Raw genomic sequence first — 22078 nt, forward strand, 5'->3', positions numbered from 1 at the left:
GTTCAGAGAAAAAGATACGGAAATGGCTCTTAAATATATGAAAACATGCTCAAATTCACACATAATAAATGAGATGCAAATCAGAACTACACCGAGATACTATTTCTCACCTATGAGATGGGAACAAATTCCTAAAAATTCCTAAATTCAGTAGAGTACACTCTGTGGTCTGTCATAGACGACAGTGCTGGGGAGAGATGGTGCAAGCCCCGTGGAAGGTGATGTGGCATCTCTAACAAAACTGCAGATCCCCAAAAACAACAACGACAAGAACAACGAAACCAAAGCCCCACGTTTAGATACTCTCTGACTTAACAATACCTCCTCTAGACGTTTACCTTGAAAAGCCACCTCCACAAACACAGAAAACTTGCACAACATTAGTCACTGCAGACAAAGCAAGGTGTGACATTTTATGTAAAAAAAAAAGGAAGTAAGAAGTGTGTATAAACAAGTGTATATATTTACTTAGCAGAAAAGACTGAAAAGATAATCCAGAAATTAATGAAAATAAGGACCTATGGGGGGAGGTGGAAACAGGCGGTAAGTTACAGACTTTCTAGAAGTGAAACATCTCTGAGTCTATTTGTCATATTGTTTTGACTTCCTATTTTTAAGAAAGTAAACTAAAAAGGAAAAGCAAACCCCAACGTTAAGTACAAATAGACACAAATGAGTCGCAAAAGAAGTAGTTTGAGGGAACTTGGAGCGTGTCCCTGGACTGCAGGCCCTCAGTGGCTCATATCTAAGGAGACAGAGCTGCAGCCAGGCCTGCGGGCCCACTGGAAGAACAGGCTTTCCTAGGCTGTCTGTCCTAGGAGGAGAAAGAGCCAGGACTGATACGTCTGGAGCTTCTAAAGTGGTGACATGGACATTCACAGACCCTCCTCTTGTGGGAGAGGACACCATATGCAAACATGTCAGCCTTCTGGAAGTTTCTCCCAGAACCACAGGGCTTCCTTCATGTGTGGAAGTGTGGACCAACTGACCCTGCTGGTGGGGGCAGAGGGCAGCCTGGACCAGAAGTGCTGGCCAGATAGTCCAATCAGACCAGCTGACTCGAAACACCTCCAGAACCCCCACCTGTTGTGGTGGGGACAGAGAAACCACGGGCACTCTATGCGTCTTAGGAGGAAATGAGCTGGGTCAGCTGACCACAGGAGTGTCCAGGCCCATGGCCAGCCATAGGCCCACAGCTCCTGGGGGTGAGACAGGAAAGCCAGTTGGCCCCCAGGCCCCCAGCCGCTCCCACATGGCCGTGTCACCTCCTCCTTCTTCTGGTTGGCCTTCTGCTTGTTCTCCTGCATGAGGTGCTGCCGGGCCAGGATGGCCTCCTCATGGCTGAGCTTCCCCTGCAGCCTCCGGCACTCGCCTGCAGCCAGCTGCTCTTCCCGGTCCTTTGCCTGCATCCTCTTCTGCCACTCGAGGAACTCAGAGAAGTCCCCGGCCCCATCCACAAGCTGATCCACTCTGGGGAAACAGGGAAAGAGGTGAGGCTGGCTTTCTCCTGTGATCAGGACCTGCGCTGGCCACCAGGAGGCCACAGGTTCACAGGCGTGGGCTGCTCTTTACTAAACACTAGCCATATCACCCACCCACTCACTGTTCACCTGTCCCTGTCCTGTGCAGCCACCCTTCAGCCATGTCTTCCTGCCCCTCCCTTCATCCACTTGTTTATCTACTCACCCATCTGCCATCCACCTGCCCACCCACTTGTCCATATGCCACCCCCCAGCCCACCTGTCTGTCCATTCACCATCCCTCTGTCCATCTATCTGTCTCTCATCCATCTGGTGAGCCACCCAAGCTCCCACCCACAGCCCAAGTCATGGTCCCAGCAGAGGGGTCTACAGCCCTGGTGGTCCAGGGGAGGGGGCAACAGGAAGGGGCTGGGGGAGGAGGTGACCTCTGAGGGAGTGGGCCAGGTTTCTGCTAAGCCTCCTCCTGCCCAGTCTACCTCCTTCACTGAGCAGAGATTATCATCCGAGGATGCAGCTGCCACCCTCACGCTGGCCCCACCACCTGCAGGACCACAGCCTCCAGGCCCCCATCTTGTGCTCTGCCTGTCAACCTCCTCTCCTCCCAGAATAGCCAGTGCCTGCATCCCCTCCTCTGAAGGGGAGGCCGAGGAGCTGCCGCCCCCACCTCTGCAGCTCTTTCTCCACCTGCCGCTGGTATAAGGCCCCTTCTCGCAGGATGGCCGCAGTGTTCAGCTTGACTGGGACGTCGTCGTTAGGCTGCAGGAGAGAGGGGGCGCCGGCTGTGATGAGGTGTGAGGGGAGCCTTGAGAGCAGCAAGCATCCCGCTGCCCAGGTACTTCCCTCTGCCTCAGGGTTGGGCCGTCCTCGGGCCTCCAGCTCCATCCAAGCCCTGGGGGCACAGCAGGCCGGGAGGTGGGTGCCCAGGGAGAGGCACCTGGAACCGGCACCCTGTGCCCACCCTGATTGGTCAGGAGCACCCCTCACCTTGTAGAAGGTCAGCTTGGGAGTCTTGAGGATTCGGGGTCCGAATTGGAGCCTCGGCTGCTTCTTGGAGTCCTGCAGGAATCAGGACCTGGCACCTGGGCCCGCGAGGTGCCCACAAACACACCCTGGGTGAACAGTGGGCCCAGCGCCCCTGGGAGGCCCGGCCCACTCCCCTGTGTCCTAACTCCAGCTGCCCATCTGCATGTTTCCCTCCAGCCCACCCCTGAACACGGGTCCCCCCAGGGCAGCACCTCTGTCCTCCACTGCCCTCCCAAGCCTTGTGGGGGTGTTGGGTCACCCAGGCAGGGGCAGGGAAGGTGCATGGCCTGCAGGGCCTGAGGACAGCAGTTCCCAGCCAGGGCGGCTTGGCCATGGAGCTTAGGGTCCATTTCCCAAGCTGCCCCTGGGGCTGGCCCCCATGACCTCTCCTAGGCTGCTCCTCGAGTCTGTCTGCTCCCTGCCCAGCCTGCTGCTGCTCTTTGACACCCCTAGGGTGGGCACCACAGCCACAGTGGGGGGAGCAGCTGGTAAAGGTCATCCCCACAGGAACTCAGCCATACCCTGCCCTGGAGGCATGCCACTCGGAGGGGTGCCCACTCCCCCGGCCTGCTCCAGCTGCTTGGGGGGGCCCATCTCTGTCCTGTCCGACCGCCACCCGGGTGGGCCATGGTGGGGAGGGCGGGGGCGGGCCCAGCTCCACCTGAGCAAGTGTCCACAGAGAACGAGCTTCCTTTTCCTGTTCCCTTCACCTTCTCTTTGTTGACAAACATAGCTTGGGTTTTTTCTTACAGAAATGTTAAACGCTCTGTAAGGAAAATCCGGAAATATCCAGAAAGAGCGACGAAGATGCTTTCTCCAGTGGTTCTGGAGGTGCGTCTACACCCACCCGCTGGGCCTGCACTCAGCCTGGCTTGAGGAGCACGTCCCAGTGGCACGGGGAACCAGGTCTTCCAGGGCTGGCTGGGAAAGGCTCCACGCTAACATGGCGCTGGGGGGACTCCTCTCTGACGTGAGAAATGCCACCATCAAGACTGGCCCAGGGCATGGAGGGCTGGGCATTACCTGCACCAGGGGCTCCCCGCGGGACCTGGGCACCGCACACCGCATCTCCTCCATGTTTGCCCTCAGCAGCAGCTCCTGCGAGCAGCAACAAGTGGCTCTGGCCCCACCGGCCACCACCCAGGGTCCTTGGGCTGGGCGGGGGTGGGATGAAGACGCAGACCAGCTCCCCACTCTTCCTCCTTCTCCCCCTCCCCCTCCCTTCTTCTTCTTTTCCCACCTCTCCCCCTTCTTCCCCTTCTCCTCCCTTTTACATACCTCCCCCACACAGCAGGCCTTTAGGAAGGCAGGGGTCATGTATGTCTCACTCACCTCAGCTTTCCGGCGATTATACCTCTTGGTTATCTCCAGCAGCTGCTGCTCCTTGGGCAGCTGGTAGGTGCTTCTGGGAACCTGGTGGGGTGGCGCAAGGAAGAGCCTGGGGTCAGCAGTGCCATCTGGAGGGGCGTGTAGAAGTCCTGGGCTGGTGGCCGGCTGTGGGTGGGTGAAGGGCGGGTGGGGCCTGCAAGAGGACAAGCAAACTGGAAGGGAAGCCACTGGGCTCTAACTGGGGCCTGCTGGGTGTTGGCAGTCATCTGGGGGAGGGAGGGAAGGATGTCAGGCTAGCAGCAAGAAGGAAGCGGGCCAAGCACAGGGCCCAGGCCAACCGGACACTGGAGGGACAAGCAGAAGAAGACTGACTGGGCAGGGCATGGAGGAGGAGTGGCTGGATGGCAGGTGAGGCTGGGAGAGTTTCGTGGACCCCAGAAAAGTGCGCTGCTGGCGAAGGGGAGGGCCCACAGCATCAACACTGCAGAGACCAGGGCGGCCTGAGAAGCATCCACTGGGTCCAGTCACAGAGGACCCTTGGTGACCCGGAGGGAGCGGTGTCTGTGGCGGGGCAGGGCAGAGCCAGCCTGGAAAACTCTCCACACTCCTTACTCCGTGTCCTCTCCTCTGCGCGTCTAACACGCGTTGGAAACTCACCACGTCCAAACCCGAAACCCTATCTGCCCGAACGCCCTCCCCTCCCCCAGCCTCACTGACCCTGACAGCTGTCCATTCCTGGCCCGTGTCCAGGCCTCTCGGTCCTCCTCGGTGCCCTCCTTGGCACCTCTCTGTCTCTCATACCCACATCCATCTTCAAAGCTGCCCACCGGCTTCAAGACATCTCCAAAAACCACTGCTCACCACCCTCCTCTGCTACTGCAGCCAGAGGGACCCTATGATCCCACCTTGGCGCCTGTCCTGTCTTTCTGCTTCCTCAGTACCTCCCATTCCATCTCCTCCTTCCCTTCCTCGCTCCATTCCAGCCCCTCCTGGCTGGACTCAAACACTTGGGAGAGGGAGGGCACTGCCCCAGGGCCTTTGTACATGTTTTGCTCTGTCTAGAATGCTCTTCCTCCAGACAAACACATGAGTCACTTGCTCACTTCTTCTAGTTCTTTACTCCACAGGACTTCTCAGTGGTCTTTCCTGGCCACGCTATCCAGAATTGCAACCCTTCCAATGCTTCCTATCCCTTTTCCCTGAATTATATTTTCTTTCTTTCTTTTTTTTTTTTTTGGAGGAAGATTAGCCCTGAGCTAACATCTGCTGCCAATCCTCCTCTTTTTGCTGAGGAAGACTAGCCCTGAGCTAACATCCGTGCCCATCTTCCTCTACTTTATATGTGGGACACCTACCACAGCATGGCTTTTGCCAAGCACTGCCATATCTGCACCAGGGATCCAAATGGGCGAACCTCGGGCCGCCGAAGCGGAACGTGTGCAATTAACCACTGTGCCACCAGGCTAGCCCCAAGAATTATATTTTCTTCTCAGCATTTATCACCAACTACCACACTATACATTTCACTTATCCTGTTTTTTCTCTTAGTCCCCTATTGGAATGCATGCTCCATGAAGGCATAGTGCCTGGCACATACCAGACATTCTATAAATATTTGTTGAATGAGTGATTCGGAGTCGGCCTGCAATCCAAGGGGGGAAGAGGGTCCTGGGCATGGAGCAGGGCAGGGAGGGTAGAGGGAACGAGCCTGTGGTTCCAGCACAGCCACCTCTTGACCTCAGGGGAGGTGACTGTCCATCAACATCTCACAGCAAGTGCTGAGAAGCACACAGCTAAGGAGCAGGGCAGGGCATGGTAGGGGCTGGGCAGGGGCCAGGCAGAGGCAGAGAGAGATACAGCTGGTAGGATGACCTGAGATAAACCCACCAAGTCCTGAGGAGCTGAGGTCCAAAACCACTAAGATCCTCCGGATCTACAGATGGGATAACTGTGGGGTGGTTCAACAACGAGGCTCCTGACCATCAGTCCATCCCTAATCTGTCTGTCCATCTATCCTATCATCCGTCCACCCACCCACCATCCATCCACCCATCCATCATCTACCCATCCATCATCCATCCACCCACTCATCCATCCATCTGTCCATCCATCATCTGTCTGTCCACCTGCCTATTGTTCATTCATCTGATTATCCATCCATCCACCTATCCACCAACCACCCATCTTCTACCCATTCATCATCCATTTACCTGCCCACTCATCTATCCATCATCCATCCATCCATCCATCTACCCACCCACCCATCCATCCATCATCCACCATCCATCCACCCATCCGTCTATCCATCCACTCACCCACCTATCATCCTTCCACCCATCCATCCATCCATTCATTCAACAGATATTTACCAAAGGTCTGTTCTGAGCCAGGACTGTGCCAGGCATTTGGAATATGGGACAAATAAGATGGATGAGGTCTAGTAAAGGAGACAGTTAATAAACAGACCCCCAAATTACCAAACAACTATAAAATCTAATCGATGCTATGAAGAAAAGAAGCTGGAGTCAATGAGAAGGAAATTAAGTGAAGGACCTGATCTAGGTGAGGGGTTCATGGAAAGCATCGCTGGAAAGAGAAACTGTAATGAGATCTGAAGGGTAGTGGGAGTAGACTGGGACCCTGGGACCTCTATCACCATCCCCTTACCCTCTGTATAGTCCTTAGTTCTGCTGGGGAACCAGATTAGTTCTGGGAAGCTGAGTCTGCCACAGGTGCTCAGGGTAGAGCCCATGACCAGTCAGAACATTGCACCCCTAGTCACGCTGATCAGTTCAAGCGTAGGACTGACACTTAAGCTAGGCTAATCATACTTTCACAGAATTCTTGGCCCTAGATAGCCTCTCCTGCCCTGGACAGTGTAGAATGTGGTTGTGAGGTCTAGATGTTTTGCAACAATGAAGGAAGTTAGCCCAGAGATAAAGTTGACCCACAGAGGGGACTAGGGTAGAAAGAGTCACAGAGAAGCTGAGCTGGAACTCCGATCAAACGATGCCTGAAGCCTATCCTACCTGAGCCAAGAGTCAGCCAGTTCTCTATTGTCAGCCCCTTCTCTAGGCCATATTGAGCTGATTTTTCCTGTTACTTGCAATACAAAGCATCCTGACTGACAGGAGAAGTCAGCAAGGCAGGGAGAGGGAAAGAGAGAGGAAGAGGCTCCAGGTGGACGGGATAGACGCGCAGAGGCCCTGAGGTGAGGACAGGCCACACAGACAGACATTATTGCCTGCCCATTGCCTGAAGAGCATAGAAGAGTATACTGTGATCTACACATGCACTATTTGACAGGGAGGGAGCAGAACGTTGCAACAGGATTAAAAGTGGGCTTCAAGCGCCAATTCCAGACAGTTCTCAGCCCCATGGCCCAAGAGCTTCACTCCATGCCTACTGACCAGACCTCAGTATGTGGAGTACAGGAACCCACTGGGCAGGCTCTGGGTCAGCTGGGCTTCCCTCTCTGTGGGATGTGGTGGGGTTGGGTGGGTCATTGAATGTTCCAGGTCTGGTCCAGTGCACCCTTGGCCCTGGGAAGAGCCCAGCCCCCCGGTGGCCCACACAGTCCACTCTTCTGGCCTGGACAGCTTGTGCCCACCGTGAATGCCTGCACTTACTGGTCTTGGCTTGGCCAGGATGGGGACTCGCTCTGGCACTGGAATGCCACGGGGTCTGGGAGCACTCAGATTGAACTCCTTGGGCTCTGTGACCTTGGCCTTGGTCTTTGGAAGAGAGGGGTGATTGGCCAGCATCCTCTCCAGCTGGCTGATCAGCTCCTGGACCTTCGGCTGCCATCTTGAAGGTAAAGGTGGGAGAAACTGCTTAGGGTCACTTCCTAAGGAGGTTGACAAGGAGATGGCCCTTGGGATCTGAAGGGTCTACCTCAGGGTGGGGGTGATAATGGAGCCAACAGCTGCTCTTCCCTGAGTGCCTACTACTATGCAGGCACTGTGCCAGCCACGCCCCAGAGCCGCAGTGCCAGCGTTCCCCCAGGACAGGAAAGGAAAGGCCCAGCGGCCCCCTTGTGCCAGGTGAGTGGGGAGCTGGGAGGATGGGGACAGGGCAGATCCCCACTGCAGGAATCCAGGGGGCTCTGAGGATGAGCAGCAGCTGGGGCGTGGAGCTAACCTGGGCCCAAGCAGATGGCACAGGGGAAGGAAGCCAGGAGCAGGAAGGAAGCTGGCGATTCAAGAGGAACGTTCCTGGAGCTGCACTGTTGGTGACAGGTGGGAAAGGAGCTGCGGGAGTGGGGTGGGGCGGGGGCAGAGACTCAGGGCGAGGGTGCCCTGGAGCAGGGGTTTGAAAAGGGCCCTGTTGGCCTGCCCCAAGGTCTGGGGCCCCCTTTCATACCTCCACACACTTTCAGGCACAGCCCACCATCACCAACCTGGCCAGTGTCCCCTCCCATGGAGCTCCTCTGGGGGCAGACAGCATGGTTTGAAAGCTCCTGCCCTACTTGAGGACCATGGCCACCAGAGGGAGGAAGGGCGTGTCTGAGGGCCATTGGGGAGTGGGGGGTCTCAGGAGGCGCAGGTGAGGGAAGGGCCAGGTCTGTGATGGGGCTGGTCCCAGAGCGGGCAGGCAAAGGCTGAATATGGGAGTGGTGCGGTGGGAGGCAGGGCACCCTGGAACCAGGCTGAGCAGTCGCCCAGAGGTAGCTCTCAGGGCCCTGCCGGCCCAGGCCATTGGTGGCAGCCCTGTGGACGTCAGTGAGTCTAGCCTGGCTGGGACTGAGGACTTCCCTCCGGTGAATGGGCAGCTCCAGGGGACACCCCACTGCCAGGGGCCAGGGCCTCCTTTCCCACAAGAGGGGCTTCCATCTTCTCTGGGCCTCTGGGTCTCACTGCTGGCACCTAAGCAGTCTGCTTGTGCCAGAACAGTCCATCTATCTGTCCCCAGGAAGGTAAGGTGGCTCCCCCCAGCCCTATCAGGAGGGAAACAGCTGAGGGCAGTGGCACCCTGGCTCCCGCTCCATGGAGGCCAAGGGCAGCGCCGTGCCACTGGACTGGTCCTTCTGCCTGTGGGTCCTGGCCTGCACCAGCGAAACCAGCGTTTGCCTAAGCCTGCCATGGGAGCAAGGGCAGCAAGGGCAGCTTTGGGGTGACAGGCCCAGGAGGGGTGCCCTGCGGGACACCAGGGAGAAACGTAGGCCTGAATCCACCGGGAGCTGCGCTGCCAGCTTCCTCAGCTCCCTGCCCGCCCTTGCCCCTGCACTCTGGGATCTGCAGCGAGGCCAGGGGCAGGACGGGAGTCCCGCAGGGTCCCTGCAGGGTCCCAGCAAGGCTGGGGGCATCGTCACAGCCCCCTTCTCAGCCGGTGGCTCCAGAGCAGAAGGGACCGGCCATTGCCCTACTGACCTGGCTGGTCCTAAAACCACCTCTGGCCGTCAGGCCTCCCAGCCATTAGCCAGCTGCCCACTGTGGAGGTCAGCCTGGGTCTCTGGGTCAGATGCCAGACAACGTCCTGCTTTTACCCAACGGGCCAAGGCTCCTCCGAACCTCCTCACCCCAACGCGGAGCAGTTACCAGCCCCTCATGGGGCTCCTATGAGCAAGAAGGGGAACCAGCGGAGGCACCTGGGAGTGGGTTGCAGGGATGCCCCCAGCCTGGCCCACCTCATCAGGGGATCGATCCAGTTCTCCTTCACATAGGCTATCTCGTAGACGAGGCTCCACTCGTCCTTGATCCATGAGCACAGGTTTAAGGGGTTGAAGAAGAACCTGAGAAACTGAGGGAGAAGTGAGAGCTGGGGATGGGGAGGGCATCGGGGCCAGAACAACCCCCGCCTGGTGAAGCCCCCGGTGCCCCCCTCTCTGGAGGAGCTGCCTGTCACAGAGGGGCTTCTGCTCATGGTATCTGGGCATTGGGGCAGCCCGCCCTAGTCCTAGATGTGCCCGAGCCCAGCAGGGCATGTCCTCACTGGTGAGGCCCAGCTCCCCAGGACCTAGAAGGCCCACACCCCACTTTCAGAAAGTTCTTGGTGGGGACAGATGTCAGCTGTCTGCCTCTCCAAACCCCCACCCCACAGGATCTGGAATTCCAAGAATGGAATTGCACCATTTTCTGCAACCTGCCCCCCTTGCCCAGGGCAGTGCCAGCGGGTGGGCCTGGGGAGGTGACCTGTCCACCGAGCCCTTTGCAATGGTTGGCTGGTCCCAGCATTGGGATTGAGACCGTTTTCCTTGGGCAGAGCCTGGCGTGGTGCCCCATGGGGCAGATCCTGGTATACCCTTGGGATAGCCCAGAACAGCAGGGATTTCCAGCAGCCGCGGGCTTCTGAAGGCTGTTTCCTAGCTCCTGGCCCTCAAGCCTAACAGATTTGGTTCCAGAAGAAACAGGACCAGTTTAGCTACCCAGTGGAGGCCGCCCACCTCGGGAAGTTGGAGGCACACTTCCAGAGTGGGGCTGGCAGTCAGCTGGGGTGGCTGTGGCCCCAGGAGGTGGCCCCCTGCACAGCTGGGACAAGACTCAGGCCCGCAACCCTTGATCAAGGGGCAGCCATGCCCAGAGCCCCCTGGGTGGGCTGCTGTGGGGGGCTGTCTACCAAGCTGAAACCACATCCAGCTTGGAGGGCCTTGTCCAGTCAAGGGGACCACTGCAGACCACTCAATCCAGGCTCCCCCAAAACAACGGGAAGGGGTGGCCTTGGGCTCTGGGGCTGCCGCAGACCACTGCGCCTGGGACTCCACAGTGAACTCAGTGTCTGAGTGAGGGGGTAGCAGTGGACAAGGGCAGGGCCTCTGGTGGCCACTGCTGCCTCCCCAGTGGGGCCACCACCCCTGGCAGCCACGTCCTCACCTCTGACCTCCCCTCAGGCCTCCACTCAGTTCTTCAAGTAGCAGCCTCTAGGTGTCCTTCTAGAGCCTTCCACAGCTTCCCCACTTGGCAGCCTGGCCCCTGCCCACCCACTACTCCCCATCTCAGGGGTCTCCCACCTCCTCTGTTCCACAGAGGCCTCCTCAGTCCCCCACCCGTGGCTGCCGTCTGTCACCTCTCTCGCTTCTCCCTATTTCATCTCCATCCTGCAACCCTGCTACCACTTCCTGTCTGAAAGAGGCAGTCGAACCCCTGCAGCTGGGCACTGGGGTCTCTACTCCCTTCCTCGCCATCCACTGCTACTTGGCACATCCCTTCATCCCCAACCCCCCCATCCTCCCACTCAGCATCTCACCTGGTCTGTTGCCCCCACCTAGGGACATAGCCCTCCCCTGCCATGGACCAGGCTCTCCAAAATGAGGCCACCATTCTCACTGGGCGTGTAGGGGTCAGCCCTAGCAGGGAACGTGCTGGAACAGTGTTCTGAAATGGGTTATCTGGCCATCTGGAGAATTCCAACACATAAGCCCTGCTCCAGGTGCTGTCCTAGGGCCATCCCCCCCTGAGTGACAGACCAGCTTCTGCCACATACAGCACCATCTCCTGTGGAGACCATGACTGAGGCCACCTGCGAACCAGCCTAGGCATGCCGTGCTCATGGTGACCACAGTGGTGACAGTGAAGCCCGGTACTTGAGGGTTACTGCAAATATTTCATAAGAACATGGTTACCCTCCGACCTTGTTCCCAACACAGACACAGATGAAAAGAAGTTAACAAATAACCTTAGTCCCCATTACACGTGTTTGTTGAGTCCAAATGCTTCCTTCACGACTGGTGCACAATTATAGCTTGCTAACTTGTTTTCTTGTCTAACCAAAGGGGTGACTCAGCATTTGCAAGGATTTATGAGCTTGTTTTGCAGAGGGAAAAAGAATGCCTTAAGGAAGTTATGGCCACCAGATGACCAGGCCCCAGCTGTTGCTGACGCCAAGAGGTCTGGTTGCTCAAGGTCTTATCCGGAGTGAAAGAAACACGGACTTCCCCTTTGTCTCCCTGAAACTCCACATCCCAAACCCCTTAGCTCTATAAAGATCCCATTTCCTTCTTTCGTTGAAAGGATCTGAGAGAACTTACTCTCCTGCCTTCTTGTTTTGGTCAATTTGGACAAGTCTTTCCCTACCTCCAAGTGTCGATGTCTCAGTGATTGGCTCACTGCACATGGGGCATGGGCCTGACATTAAGACATTCGGTATCAACAGCACCGCAGGTGGGGTGTGGGGGCTTCCCTGGAGAGGTCACAGGGCAGCCATCCTGTCCCCAGCAGCTTGCTCCCTGTTTTTGAGGCCCAGGCTGACCTCTTCCCTGGAGCCCCAAGGCAGGTGGACTCTAATAGGACTGGTATCGCCCAGCGGGGCCTGGGGTGTGGGCCAAGAAGAGAAGGCCCTGCACGGGGTGCCCCAGACCCCAGCTCCCAGCTCCCTTGGGAGTTTGTTTGGGCCATTTCCACGAATCTCCTTCCAGAAATTCTCCAGGGAGGTAAATGCCCAGGCACCTGCACTGGTGGCACTGCACCAGCCACGTGCGGCCAGCATGCCAAGCATCTGTCCTGGGTCTGCACTGCAGGGGGCCCACAGGGATCCCGTGCCGCCCCCTCCAAGCTCTGCAGGCTCAGGTTGGTCCAGGGCCAGCTCCACCACTGTGGGACCTAGTGCAAGATGACACGTTCACCTTGTTGAACAATTAAGAAGAATTTCGAGACTCTGACAGCAGAGCAGAAACCAAGTGCAGGCCCTCTGAGCCTGGGAACTGGCCCCGGGGTGCTCTACAAACATCTCTCAGAAAATGCCGTTAGGTTTGCTTCTTTTTCATAAAAATGAAGCCCTTGCTTAAGAGAACTATGCAAATATTTATCCACTGTGAATCGCTTATGTTTATACGTAGAGAGGAAAACACGTAATTAAACATGAAACCCTGCCTCGGGTCAGCACTTCCTCTCATCTCACTGGTTAGGCGGCTGAGGTGCCATGTGAGTCGCCAGTCCTAAATCTCTGGGGGCTGTGGTCCTGGCAGGGGTCACCGCTCCAGGCCTCCCTTCCCCAGGCACAGGGAGTGGGAAGGCTTCCACCCCCACCCCCACCTGAACTACCTCTGCAGAGCTTGCTGCTTCCTTCCAGAGAGGCCCTGAAATGCTCCTGGAGTCTGAGATGTTCGCCCCTCTTCTCCAGGGACTGGCTGTCCCAGTCTGGTGACTGTTCCCCAAGCCGAGTAAGGAGGAACAAGCCAGCTGTTAAAAGCCTGGTCCAAGAACCAGCTTTGCTGCTCAATTGCTGTGTGACATTGGGCAAGTTACCGAACCTCTCTGTGCCTGCTTCCTCAACTGTAGGATGAATGCCACATCTGGTTATTGTGAGGATGAAGCAAGAACTACTCACAGAGGATGCCTGGCCCACAGCCAATGCTCTGTGGGAGCTGGCAGGCAGAGAGCAGCCGGCCTCAGGCTTAGACCTCACGGTCTTGCTGGCCCTGAGGCCTGGGTGTCCCAGCTTTCTACACAAGTAAACAGGCAGCCACAGGAGTGGCGCCGGGGCAGCACAGGGGGGCAGGCTCCTACAGGCTACCCGTGAAGGGGGCCAATCTTCAGGACCAGCTCAGGACCTGCTCCCTCAGCCCCCCTGAAGCTGCACAGCCCCCTTGGAGGAAGGAGAGGCTGCCCCGGGCCTGGAGTTTGGTCATGAGTCAGATGGGCCCGAGAAGGTTCCAGAGGCCAAGACTGCTGTCCCCACTAGTAGCTAACATGCAGCAGTCACCACCCACGGGGCCATGAGGACCAGGAACCACTTTCCCCAGGACAAGAAGAGCACATGTGCAGCATGAAAGGGCATCAGTTTGTTTTAAACACAGAATAAACCCAGCAGAGTTTCTTTCCTTGAAATGAGTCAGAAACGTGGGAGGTCAGTGCCAGATGGGACAGACCCTTGACCTTTGGTTTAAGAACCGAAGTTGGGGCAGGTGGAGGGTTGGCTCACCTTGCACATCTTGTCGAGGGGCTGGGACTTGATGATGTTACAGAAGAGCTGGAAGCCGAGCTCGTCCAGCTGGAAGGTGGCCAGGTAGCAGATCACTAAGGAAACAGGGTGGCAGGAGTCGGGGACGAGGGGACACTGGGGTCCCCTCCCGCGAAGGAGTGTTTGATCTTGGGGGAGTCAGCCAGAGGCTAGGAGCCCGACAGGCGCACTGCAGGGGCAGCGGACCCAGAGCTGAGGCCCCACCGTCAGGGCATATAACACAGGCTTCATCTGGCGCCCACGTGAAAATGACCCTGATCTGACAGTATGCACGACATCGCCTCACACGAGTGGGAACCTCTGTGGCTTCAAAGCACTCCCACACATGTGATCTCATCTGAGACGTTCTCAGAAATTCTGGAAGCTCCCTGGCTACAGGGAAACCATTCTGGATCTCAGTTTGTTAATTCTGAGGGACTAAATCGCGTCAAGCCAACTGGAACGGGACCGTCCCTGGGCTGGGTGTGTCCTTTGAGGCAGGGACTGTACACCAACGGGTGTGTGGGCCAAGGATGCGCTGCTGACCGTGAAACCCGAGCTGAGTGGCGAGGGGGCGCGGGGTCAGGAGCCCACTCTGGACTCACTATCAGGCCGCCCAGCCTGGCCGCTGCGCACCCTGCAGTCCCCTCCCTCTCCTCTCCTGGTCAGGGGCACGGAGGCCTAGTGTAGGGTGCAGGGGCTGGGCCAACCCCCCCCGTGGAGGCACTGACCACTCTGCCCGCAAGGGTCACCACACCCCACGAAAGCAGATGGCCTGCAGGAGGCCCACACAGAGACATCTCCTCATACTGAATCCCCCTCGGGACAGTCCAGACCAGGCCACGAGGCCGGCTCTGCCCGCAGTCCTCAGGACTGGGGGGTCAGGAACTCAGCTGATGATAGAGGCTCGTCATTTCACCCAGCTGACCTCCTGGGGGCTTTCTCTCTCAGTCTGGCTGGGCCTCCATCAGGGACCGGAAGCTGGGGGCCCGGGCAGCAAGGCCCGAGGGCTGTCCCTGGAGCCTGGCCTTCAGGCTCCCTTCCCATGCATGTGAGGTGGGAAAACATACCAGCTGGTCCACCCACTCACGGGGCAGCTGTGAGGATCAAGTGGGTGAGGGGCGGGCAAGGCCCCTGGGGAGCAGAGGGCCACAGGACCCCTGGAGCGGTGCCCTGCACTGGCCCAGGAGCCAGGTCTGTGGCCCTCGGAGTATGTTGTCACTGCTGCCCAGGCTGTGGCTGACAGCGTCCGCGCCCTCCTCACCTCCAGGAGGTGAGGGCAGTGGGCCTGGCCCACGAGACGCATGGGGTCCCTGACTGCTGGCTAGGACGGCCACCTACCCTCGAAGAGGCTGTAGTCGGCCCACAGGCAGAGCCGGCCATCCCGCACGTAGAAGGCGTCCACCACGATGGTCAGCAGCCTTTGGTACTGGAGGCACCCGGACAGAACCTCCAGAATGAACGCCTGCGTCTGGGCGCTCAGAGTCTGGAAGAGAAACAGTCCGAGGGGGGAGCACCGGGCAGGGCCAGGGGAGAGGGCAGCAGCCTCCAGCTGTGGACGCTCGAGGCCCCTGCTGGGTTGAAAACATGGTACAAGGGCTGGGCACAGGCCCCCCTGACGTGCTGGGGACGAGCTCAGGAGCGCCCCCTTCCGGAGCAGCCGGCAGGGCCCGGGGCAGTGTGACCTGGCAGGTCCACCCCCAGGAATCAGTCCCATAGGTTCTTCTGTGCAGTGACAGCAAGATGGGGACAAAGACAGAAACAAATACGGACAGCGAGGAGGCATTGAAAAGAACACCACAAAGGACAAATCCTGTGTGATTCCACTTACATAAGATCCCAGAGGAGTCAAATCCACAGAGACAGAAAGCGGAGCAGGGGCCAGGGGCTGGGGAGGGGCAGTTGGTGTTTGATGGGCACAGAGTTTCAATTTGGGAAGAAGAGCAAGTTCTGGAGATGGAAGGTGGTGAAGGTTTCACATCAACGTGAACACACTTAATGCCACCGAACTGTGCGCATAAGAGTAGTCAAGATGGTAAATTTTATGTCATGGGGACTGTATCACAAGGAAAAAAAAAAAGAGCAAGCTCCTATAAAGGTTTCCAAATGAATGATGAAAAAAATAACCAAAAAAATTTTTTTAAAAAGGGCAAGCAATGAAAATCTCTGGGAAAGCTTGTCGAATGTACAAAGCCAGATGGAAGGCCCCAGTAACGGGAAGAACTGGCTTTTCTCTGGGGAGGGAACTGCGTTGAGGAGACTGACTTTTCCCCATTTACCCTCTAGAACATTTTGGCGTTTGTAACCGTTGTGTGTCATGCATTACCTATTCAAAAAAATAATTCAAAAAAAAATTAGAAGAAAAAAAGAACATGTAATGTTGCCAGCATGGCAGTGAGAAAGGCTGTTGAGGATGGATGCCGTGAGGCCTCCCCGAATGCAATTTGGAAATCTGTTTCGAGAACCTTATATTTTCCATACCCTTCGATCCACTAATTACACTTCTGGGGATCTAAGGAAACCATCCAAAATGCAGAAAATACCCACATACAAGACCTTCAGGGCAATGGTGTGTGCAGGGGTGAAAATGGTAACAACTCAAATGTCAACCACAGGGAAGCCCTGGGTCCCATACAATCTCTCCTCGTCACGGATGAGTAAGACCAGCCATTACAGCGACGCTTCTGGAAAACCTCCTATGAGATGACAAAGTAGTTAACACAGTATAGAAAGGAAGTGTAGACAAGGATCCCAACAGATATAAAACACATCAAAATAAACTCTCACCAGCAGCACCATGTAAAAGAATTTTTTTTTTTGCCAATCTATTAGATAAGTTTTAGTACACCATTATTTTATTTTGAATTTTTTATTATCAGTGAAATTTTCATACATTTACTGGACATTTATTTATATTTCTCTTCTGTGAATTATCAATTTATGTTCTTGGCTAACCTTTTTGATTGGGACAATATTTTTCTTAATCATTTTTATGAGCTCTTTATATATTAAGGTAATTAATATGGTCATTAATGTGATAGTTATTGTCCTGAGTTTGTAATTTGCCTTTTAACTTAGTGTAAAATATTTTTTGAGGTCAAATCTATCTTTTCCTTTATGATTTCTTCCCTTGTTTTCATGCTAAGAAAACCACAGAGTAATGATGTCTCCTGAGGGATCCTGGACAAGCCACAAGACCTTGTGGAACGTCCATCTCCACACGTAGGGGTGGGCCTATTTGGATGTTGTCTTCGCAGATGGTGTCATTCCCACTGCCTTCCAGGCCCCCCTGAACCACGGGGGCTGGAAGCCTGGCAGCTGTCTTGTTCAGTGGGCTCTGCCTCCGTGGTTCTGGGCACAGCTCGATTCTGCTAATAAGATGCACTTACACGAGAGACGGGAGGGGTGAGGAAGACAATGCCCCTCTGTGGAGGTGGTAGACAACAGCCACGGGACTCGCTGGAGCATGGAGGGCACAGCACACCGGAAAGCCGGGGTTGCCCCAGACGCTGATTCCGCGCCTTTCCCATGGCTTTGAGCACAAGACGTGCTGTGTTAAAGTGCTCACTCCTTCAGGTGCCTGCACTCGCCTCCGGGCTCCTGCCCGAACCAGCCCCAACCGACACAGGGATAGCAATGCTCGCCTACTGACGACCTGCGCCCTCAGGCCCCGTGGCAGGCTCCTGCTCGTCTTCTCAACTCCTGCATGTTGGAGGTCTCGGGGCCCAGTCCTCCGGCCTCATTTCTTTGTTACTGACATTCACCCTCTGCGACCTCACCGGGCCTCAAGGCTGAAAACGTGCTGATGGAGGGTGTGCCCCCCAGGACCTCCCTCAACTCCAGAAGCTCCATCTGCTTCTGCTCCCCCTCCCGCTCTGGTGTCTGGCGGGGGCTCAGCAAATGTCTGAGGCTGACCTCCTGGGCTTTGCCCAAACCTGCCCCCCCAGCCTCCCCATCTCGGCAAACACAATCCCCTGCTCCCAGTGGCTCAGACCAAACCCCATGGAGTCCTTTGTGGAGCCTCTCTTTCTCACCCACATCCCACCCATCTGCTAGGGCACCCCAGCTGCTCTCCGGCTTCTCCTCCTGCCCTTCCTCAGTCTGTTTCCAACCCCGCTGCCAAGTGATCCTTTTAAAAAGGGAGTCAGATCACGGCCATCCTCCCTCAGAACCTTCCAGAGGAAGAGTCCTTAGGAGAGCTAGCGAGGCCCTGTGTGGGCTGGCTCACCACCTGAGTCCCCACCTAACCCTGGCTCCACTCCAGCCACACTGGCCTCCCTCTGCTTCTCCAACATGCAGCCTCCGCGCTGGCTGTTCCCTCTGCCTGCAACACTTTTCCCCGCACACTTGCTTCTCCACTCCTGTTGGGTCTTTGCTCAGAAGCTCCCTAGCCCGGGGGTGTCCTTGACCACCCCTCACGGTCAGATGCTGCCTGGCGCCCTCGGCCGACGCCACACACTGGTGGTTTAGTGCCCCTTCCTTGCTAGAATGTCACCTGGTGCTCAGGAGAGAGGGAAGGAACGCCCTGCCTGCACGGGAGGTTGTGGGAACCCAGCAGCGTCCCCCAGGAGTGCAGGCTGGGCACAGAGTGGGTGCTCCTCCCCTTGGAGCAAAAGAGGCCGGGGAGGGGGCACCTCTTGCTCAGGGTCAGCTCTGGTCTCAGCAACTAGCACCTGCCTGTTTCCCTCTCAGGGTCCTCTGACCCCTGGGCTGTAGCCACACCAGAGGGCACCAGCCCCGGTCCAGCCCCAGGTCCCCCTTCTAACCTGCTATATTCTGTCGAAGGAAACCGGGGGCCCAGGGCAGGCAGGTCAGAAAGCCGTGAGTCAGCGGGGCTGGCTCGAGGATGCCCTGAGTCAGCGTGCCCGAGCTGAGGGGCATGACTTTGCAGGCTCCTGCTGGCAGCCTCCTCTGCCTCCGAGGCCCAGACAACAGCATCTCCCCTTCTCATTGATTACGTCTGCGTTTGGGAAGTGTGAGTAGGTATTTTTAATAAGGTCAGAGCCTTGAAACCACGGCTGCAGGCCCTGATGCCATCAGTCCCCAGGCAAGGAGGTCAGGCAGGGCCGCATTGGACGAAGGGGTCCTGGAGGACGCAGAGCCAAGCGGTAAATGACACCCTGGCCCACGTGCCAGGCTGGGCCCATGGCCAGCAGGTACTTGCTGTTGGGGAAGGTCCACCCAGCCGGTCACAGAGAGGAGACTGAGGCCCAGAGGTGACATGGGTCAGAGGGCGCTGAGTGCTGAGCCTTCCACCAGGTGTTTCTGGCTGGGCCAGCAGAGGGTTGCTGGGCCCGGGCTCGGTGGCCTCTCCCAGAGGAGGCAGTGCGAGGCCCGAATGGCACTGGAGTCGGCCCCTGACTCCAGGCCAGCCTCAGTCACCAAGGCCAGAGGGCTACGGCCGCCTAAGCCATCTCTGAGTTTCTGATACAATCTTGGGCCTTGGTCAAGTTCAGTGCTCCTGAGCCTGGGGACCCCAGCCAGATCCGAGGAGGGCAGTAAACACTCTGATGACAGTCTCATGGGCAGTCATGGGCAGTCCTGGGCAGGGGCTGGGCCTGTGGCATGGGAACCAGAGGCCACAAATCTGCTGCTCTTCACAGTCACTGGCTGCCTCCTACAGGAGCCACTCAGAGTTCCAAGACCCAGCTTGTCTGTGGAAGCTAGACGAGGGTCCAGGGCAGGGAGGGGGCCTAGATGCTGATTTAATCACAGGGGCTCCTGCAAATCAGTGGTGCAAAGACTGAAGTCAGTTAGAAAAGGAGGCAAAGGAAATTGAGGCTGCTGGATGTCCACACGATCCCTTCTCCCTTTCTTCCTGCCTAACAGAAAAATGCCATCTCAGCAGTGGTGATGTGCCCAGCTAAAACTTTCCAGCCCCCTTGCTGATGGAGCCATGTGGCACATGCCTTTAATCAATGAGATTTAATGGCAAATTGCTGTGTGCGGCCTCCAAGAAAGCTCCAGGAAAGTTAGGTAGATTCAGCTGGCAGCTACCTTATGTTGTTTGACTTTCTCCTCTTTTCAGCTGGGATATGGATGCAATGCTGGAGGTAGGGCAGCCATTTTGTGACTACAAGGCAAAGGTACATTCTAAGGATGGTTAACCAGAGAGGAAGGGGAATGCACTCCTAATGGCACCACAGAGCTGCTGAACCCACCCTACTCTGCCTGTCTACAGACTGCTTCTTATGTAAGCAAAGATATCTCTTAATTTCTTTAAACCACTGCTTTTCTAGATTTTGTTATAGCCAAACATTGCTTCCTAACAGATGTACGTCCAAGCAGGTAGTTCAGAAAAAGAAATACATATTGCTTCAAAACTCATGAAAATATAATAAGACAAATGCTGATTATAACCACACCAAGTGCCTTTCCCCACCTATTTGATTGGCAAAGATAAAAACACTTGCTAGCACCCTAGCAGCCAGGCTGTAGGGGGACAAGGACCTCTACCTGCCAGGGAGAGTGTTGATACGCAGATCTCCATGGAGGGTCAACTTGCAGTCTCTACTGAAATCACGAGAATCTGTGTTTTCTGGGACTTGACTGTGGGTGCGCCCCCCGTAGGTGCAGAGGACAAGTGGCCCGTCAGCCCCATGGTGGTTTATAACAGCAAAAGACTGGAAACAACTACGAGCTCATCAGCAGAGGACGGTTACGACGATATGGCACAACCAGGCAAGAGGATGCTCATGGCTCTAAGATAAGAGTATGGAACAAACTCCACTACACCTTAGATGAAAAGAAAGTGCAGGACTGCGTGACAATGGGCCACCACCTTGTAAACATTTAAAAAATTATATATAAAAACTATGTATAACTTATATATCATTATACATAATTTTTGCATATAAAATTTATGTTATTTAAACATAATTTTTGCCAGACCGAATATCTATGCAAGACAGGCCTGGACAGTGTCTGGAAGGAGCCTAAGGACACTGGTCTCTGCTGGTTTCCTGGGAGGGCCCATGTGGGAGGGAGACCCCCACTGGACACCGTTCTGAACCTTTTGGATTTTGGATCTTTGATGTCAATACATGAAGTATTTTAAAAGAATATTAAAATAAAAAATATATCCCGAGCCCGTTTTCTCTGAAACCACTGACTAGAAAAGTGAAAACAAGGTGTCCTGGGAGCTGGCCACTGCCTCCCTGCCACGCTGCCGGTCCCCCACCCAGGCCCCCACTTTCCCCGAACCTCCTGCCCAGGCCCCTTCCCCTCTCGCTGGGGCCTTTCCCCACGCCCGCCTCACCCCTGGGCTGTCGGACTGACCAGCTGCCAGGCACCTCTCCTGCCAGCCTTGCACTGACCTTTCATTCCCCTGCTCAGAACTCACCTGCCCACTTGCCCTCACCTGTGGTCTGCTCAGTGGCCCAGATCTCCTGGTCCAGCGTTCAAGGCTCTGCCCACACAGTGCCTGAACCAATGGGCCACAGGTCAGGATTCCGAGGTCTGTGGCTTGTGGAGGTCCCTCTGCCTAGGAGCCCCTTGCTCCCTTCCTCCCATCCCCCAGAGAATCTCTCTCAAAGCCAGACCCTTCTCTGAGGCCTGCTCAGACCTCGTGGACTTTCTGGACGCCCCAAGCTGCTTGCTGTGCTCATCGTGCCCCCACCTCTGTCCGGCAGGCCCGTCAATTCTCTGGATGTTCCTGTGCCCAACCTGTTCGTCCTGGCGCCTGAGCTGTTGGCCTGGAGGGGGCTCTGGGAGCGTGGCGTAGGCTGGGAGTGGTCAAAGGCAGCATCTAGGGAGTGATGCCCACCCAACCCCTAAGAGGAAACGTTCATGTCCCCCATTGCGGTGCCCTAATGAAATGACACTTGTTCCAAAGTGACATTAACTGAGGGGGCAGAGCCTGGAGTACGGGGGAGGCAGGTGGAGAGCCCTTCTCATTCCTGATTCCTGCTCCCTCCCTGAGGGCCTGGCCAGGGCACAGAGGAGCTGCCCAGGCCCCTTGCTGGCAGTGTGCCTTGGTGCTGGTGTTCCTCCCCGCCCCGTGCCCTCTTCCCCAGCTCCAGGCTGCTGTCTGCCGGTCATCTGGGTCCTCACTGATGTTCCCAGCCCTCAGACCACTTCCATTCTTCTAAAACCACTGTGGAGACTGGCATCTGGAGAGGCCCCACTCCCCACATCTCAGTGCCCCGTGTGCACAGTGGGGGCCCGACTCCCCACATCTCAGTGCCCCGTGTGCACAGTGGGGGCCCGAGTCCCCACATCTCAGTGCCCCGTGTGCACAGTGGGGCCCGAGTCCCCACATCTCAGTGACCCTTGTGCACAGTGGGGGCTCGACTCCCCACATCTCAGTGCCCCGTGTGCACAGTGGGGGCCCGACTCCCCACATCTCAGTGACCCGTGTGCACAGTGGGGGC

At 56.5% G+C, this 22078-nt stretch overlaps 1 protein-coding gene across 3 annotated transcripts in view; it reads right to left on the reverse strand.

Moving 5' to 3' along the window:
* The window catches only part of CFAP99 (cilia and flagella associated protein 99), a 49400-nt gene that overhangs the window by 15014 nt on the left and 12308 nt on the right, over positions 1-22078 (reverse strand). For 2 of the 3 annotated variants that reach the window (XM_023638501.2, XM_070264040.1), the window contains exons 3-11: positions 15048-15192; positions 13689-13783; positions 9460-9572; positions 7463-7640; positions 3837-3917; positions 3528-3602; positions 2466-2537; positions 2146-2237; positions 1266-1470 (exon numbers count right to left, since the gene is read on the reverse strand). In XM_023638501.2, coding sequence (XP_023494269.2) covers positions 1266-1470; positions 2146-2237; positions 2466-2537; positions 3528-3602; positions 3837-3917; positions 7463-7640; positions 9460-9572; positions 13689-13783; positions 15048-15192 — 1056 coding nt within the window. The remainder of the gene's footprint in view (positions 1-1265; positions 1471-2145; positions 2238-2465; positions 2538-3527; positions 3603-3836; positions 3918-7462; positions 7641-9459; positions 9573-13688; positions 13784-15047; positions 15193-22078) is intronic. The other variant, XM_023638502.2, reaches the window with a different exon arrangement.

This window comes from Equus caballus, chromosome 3 (assembly GCF_041296265.1).
Source record: "Equus caballus isolate H_3958 breed thoroughbred chromosome 3, TB-T2T, whole genome shotgun sequence".
In the NCBI taxonomy this organism is placed as follows: domain Eukaryota; kingdom Metazoa; phylum Chordata; class Mammalia; order Perissodactyla; family Equidae; genus Equus; species Equus caballus.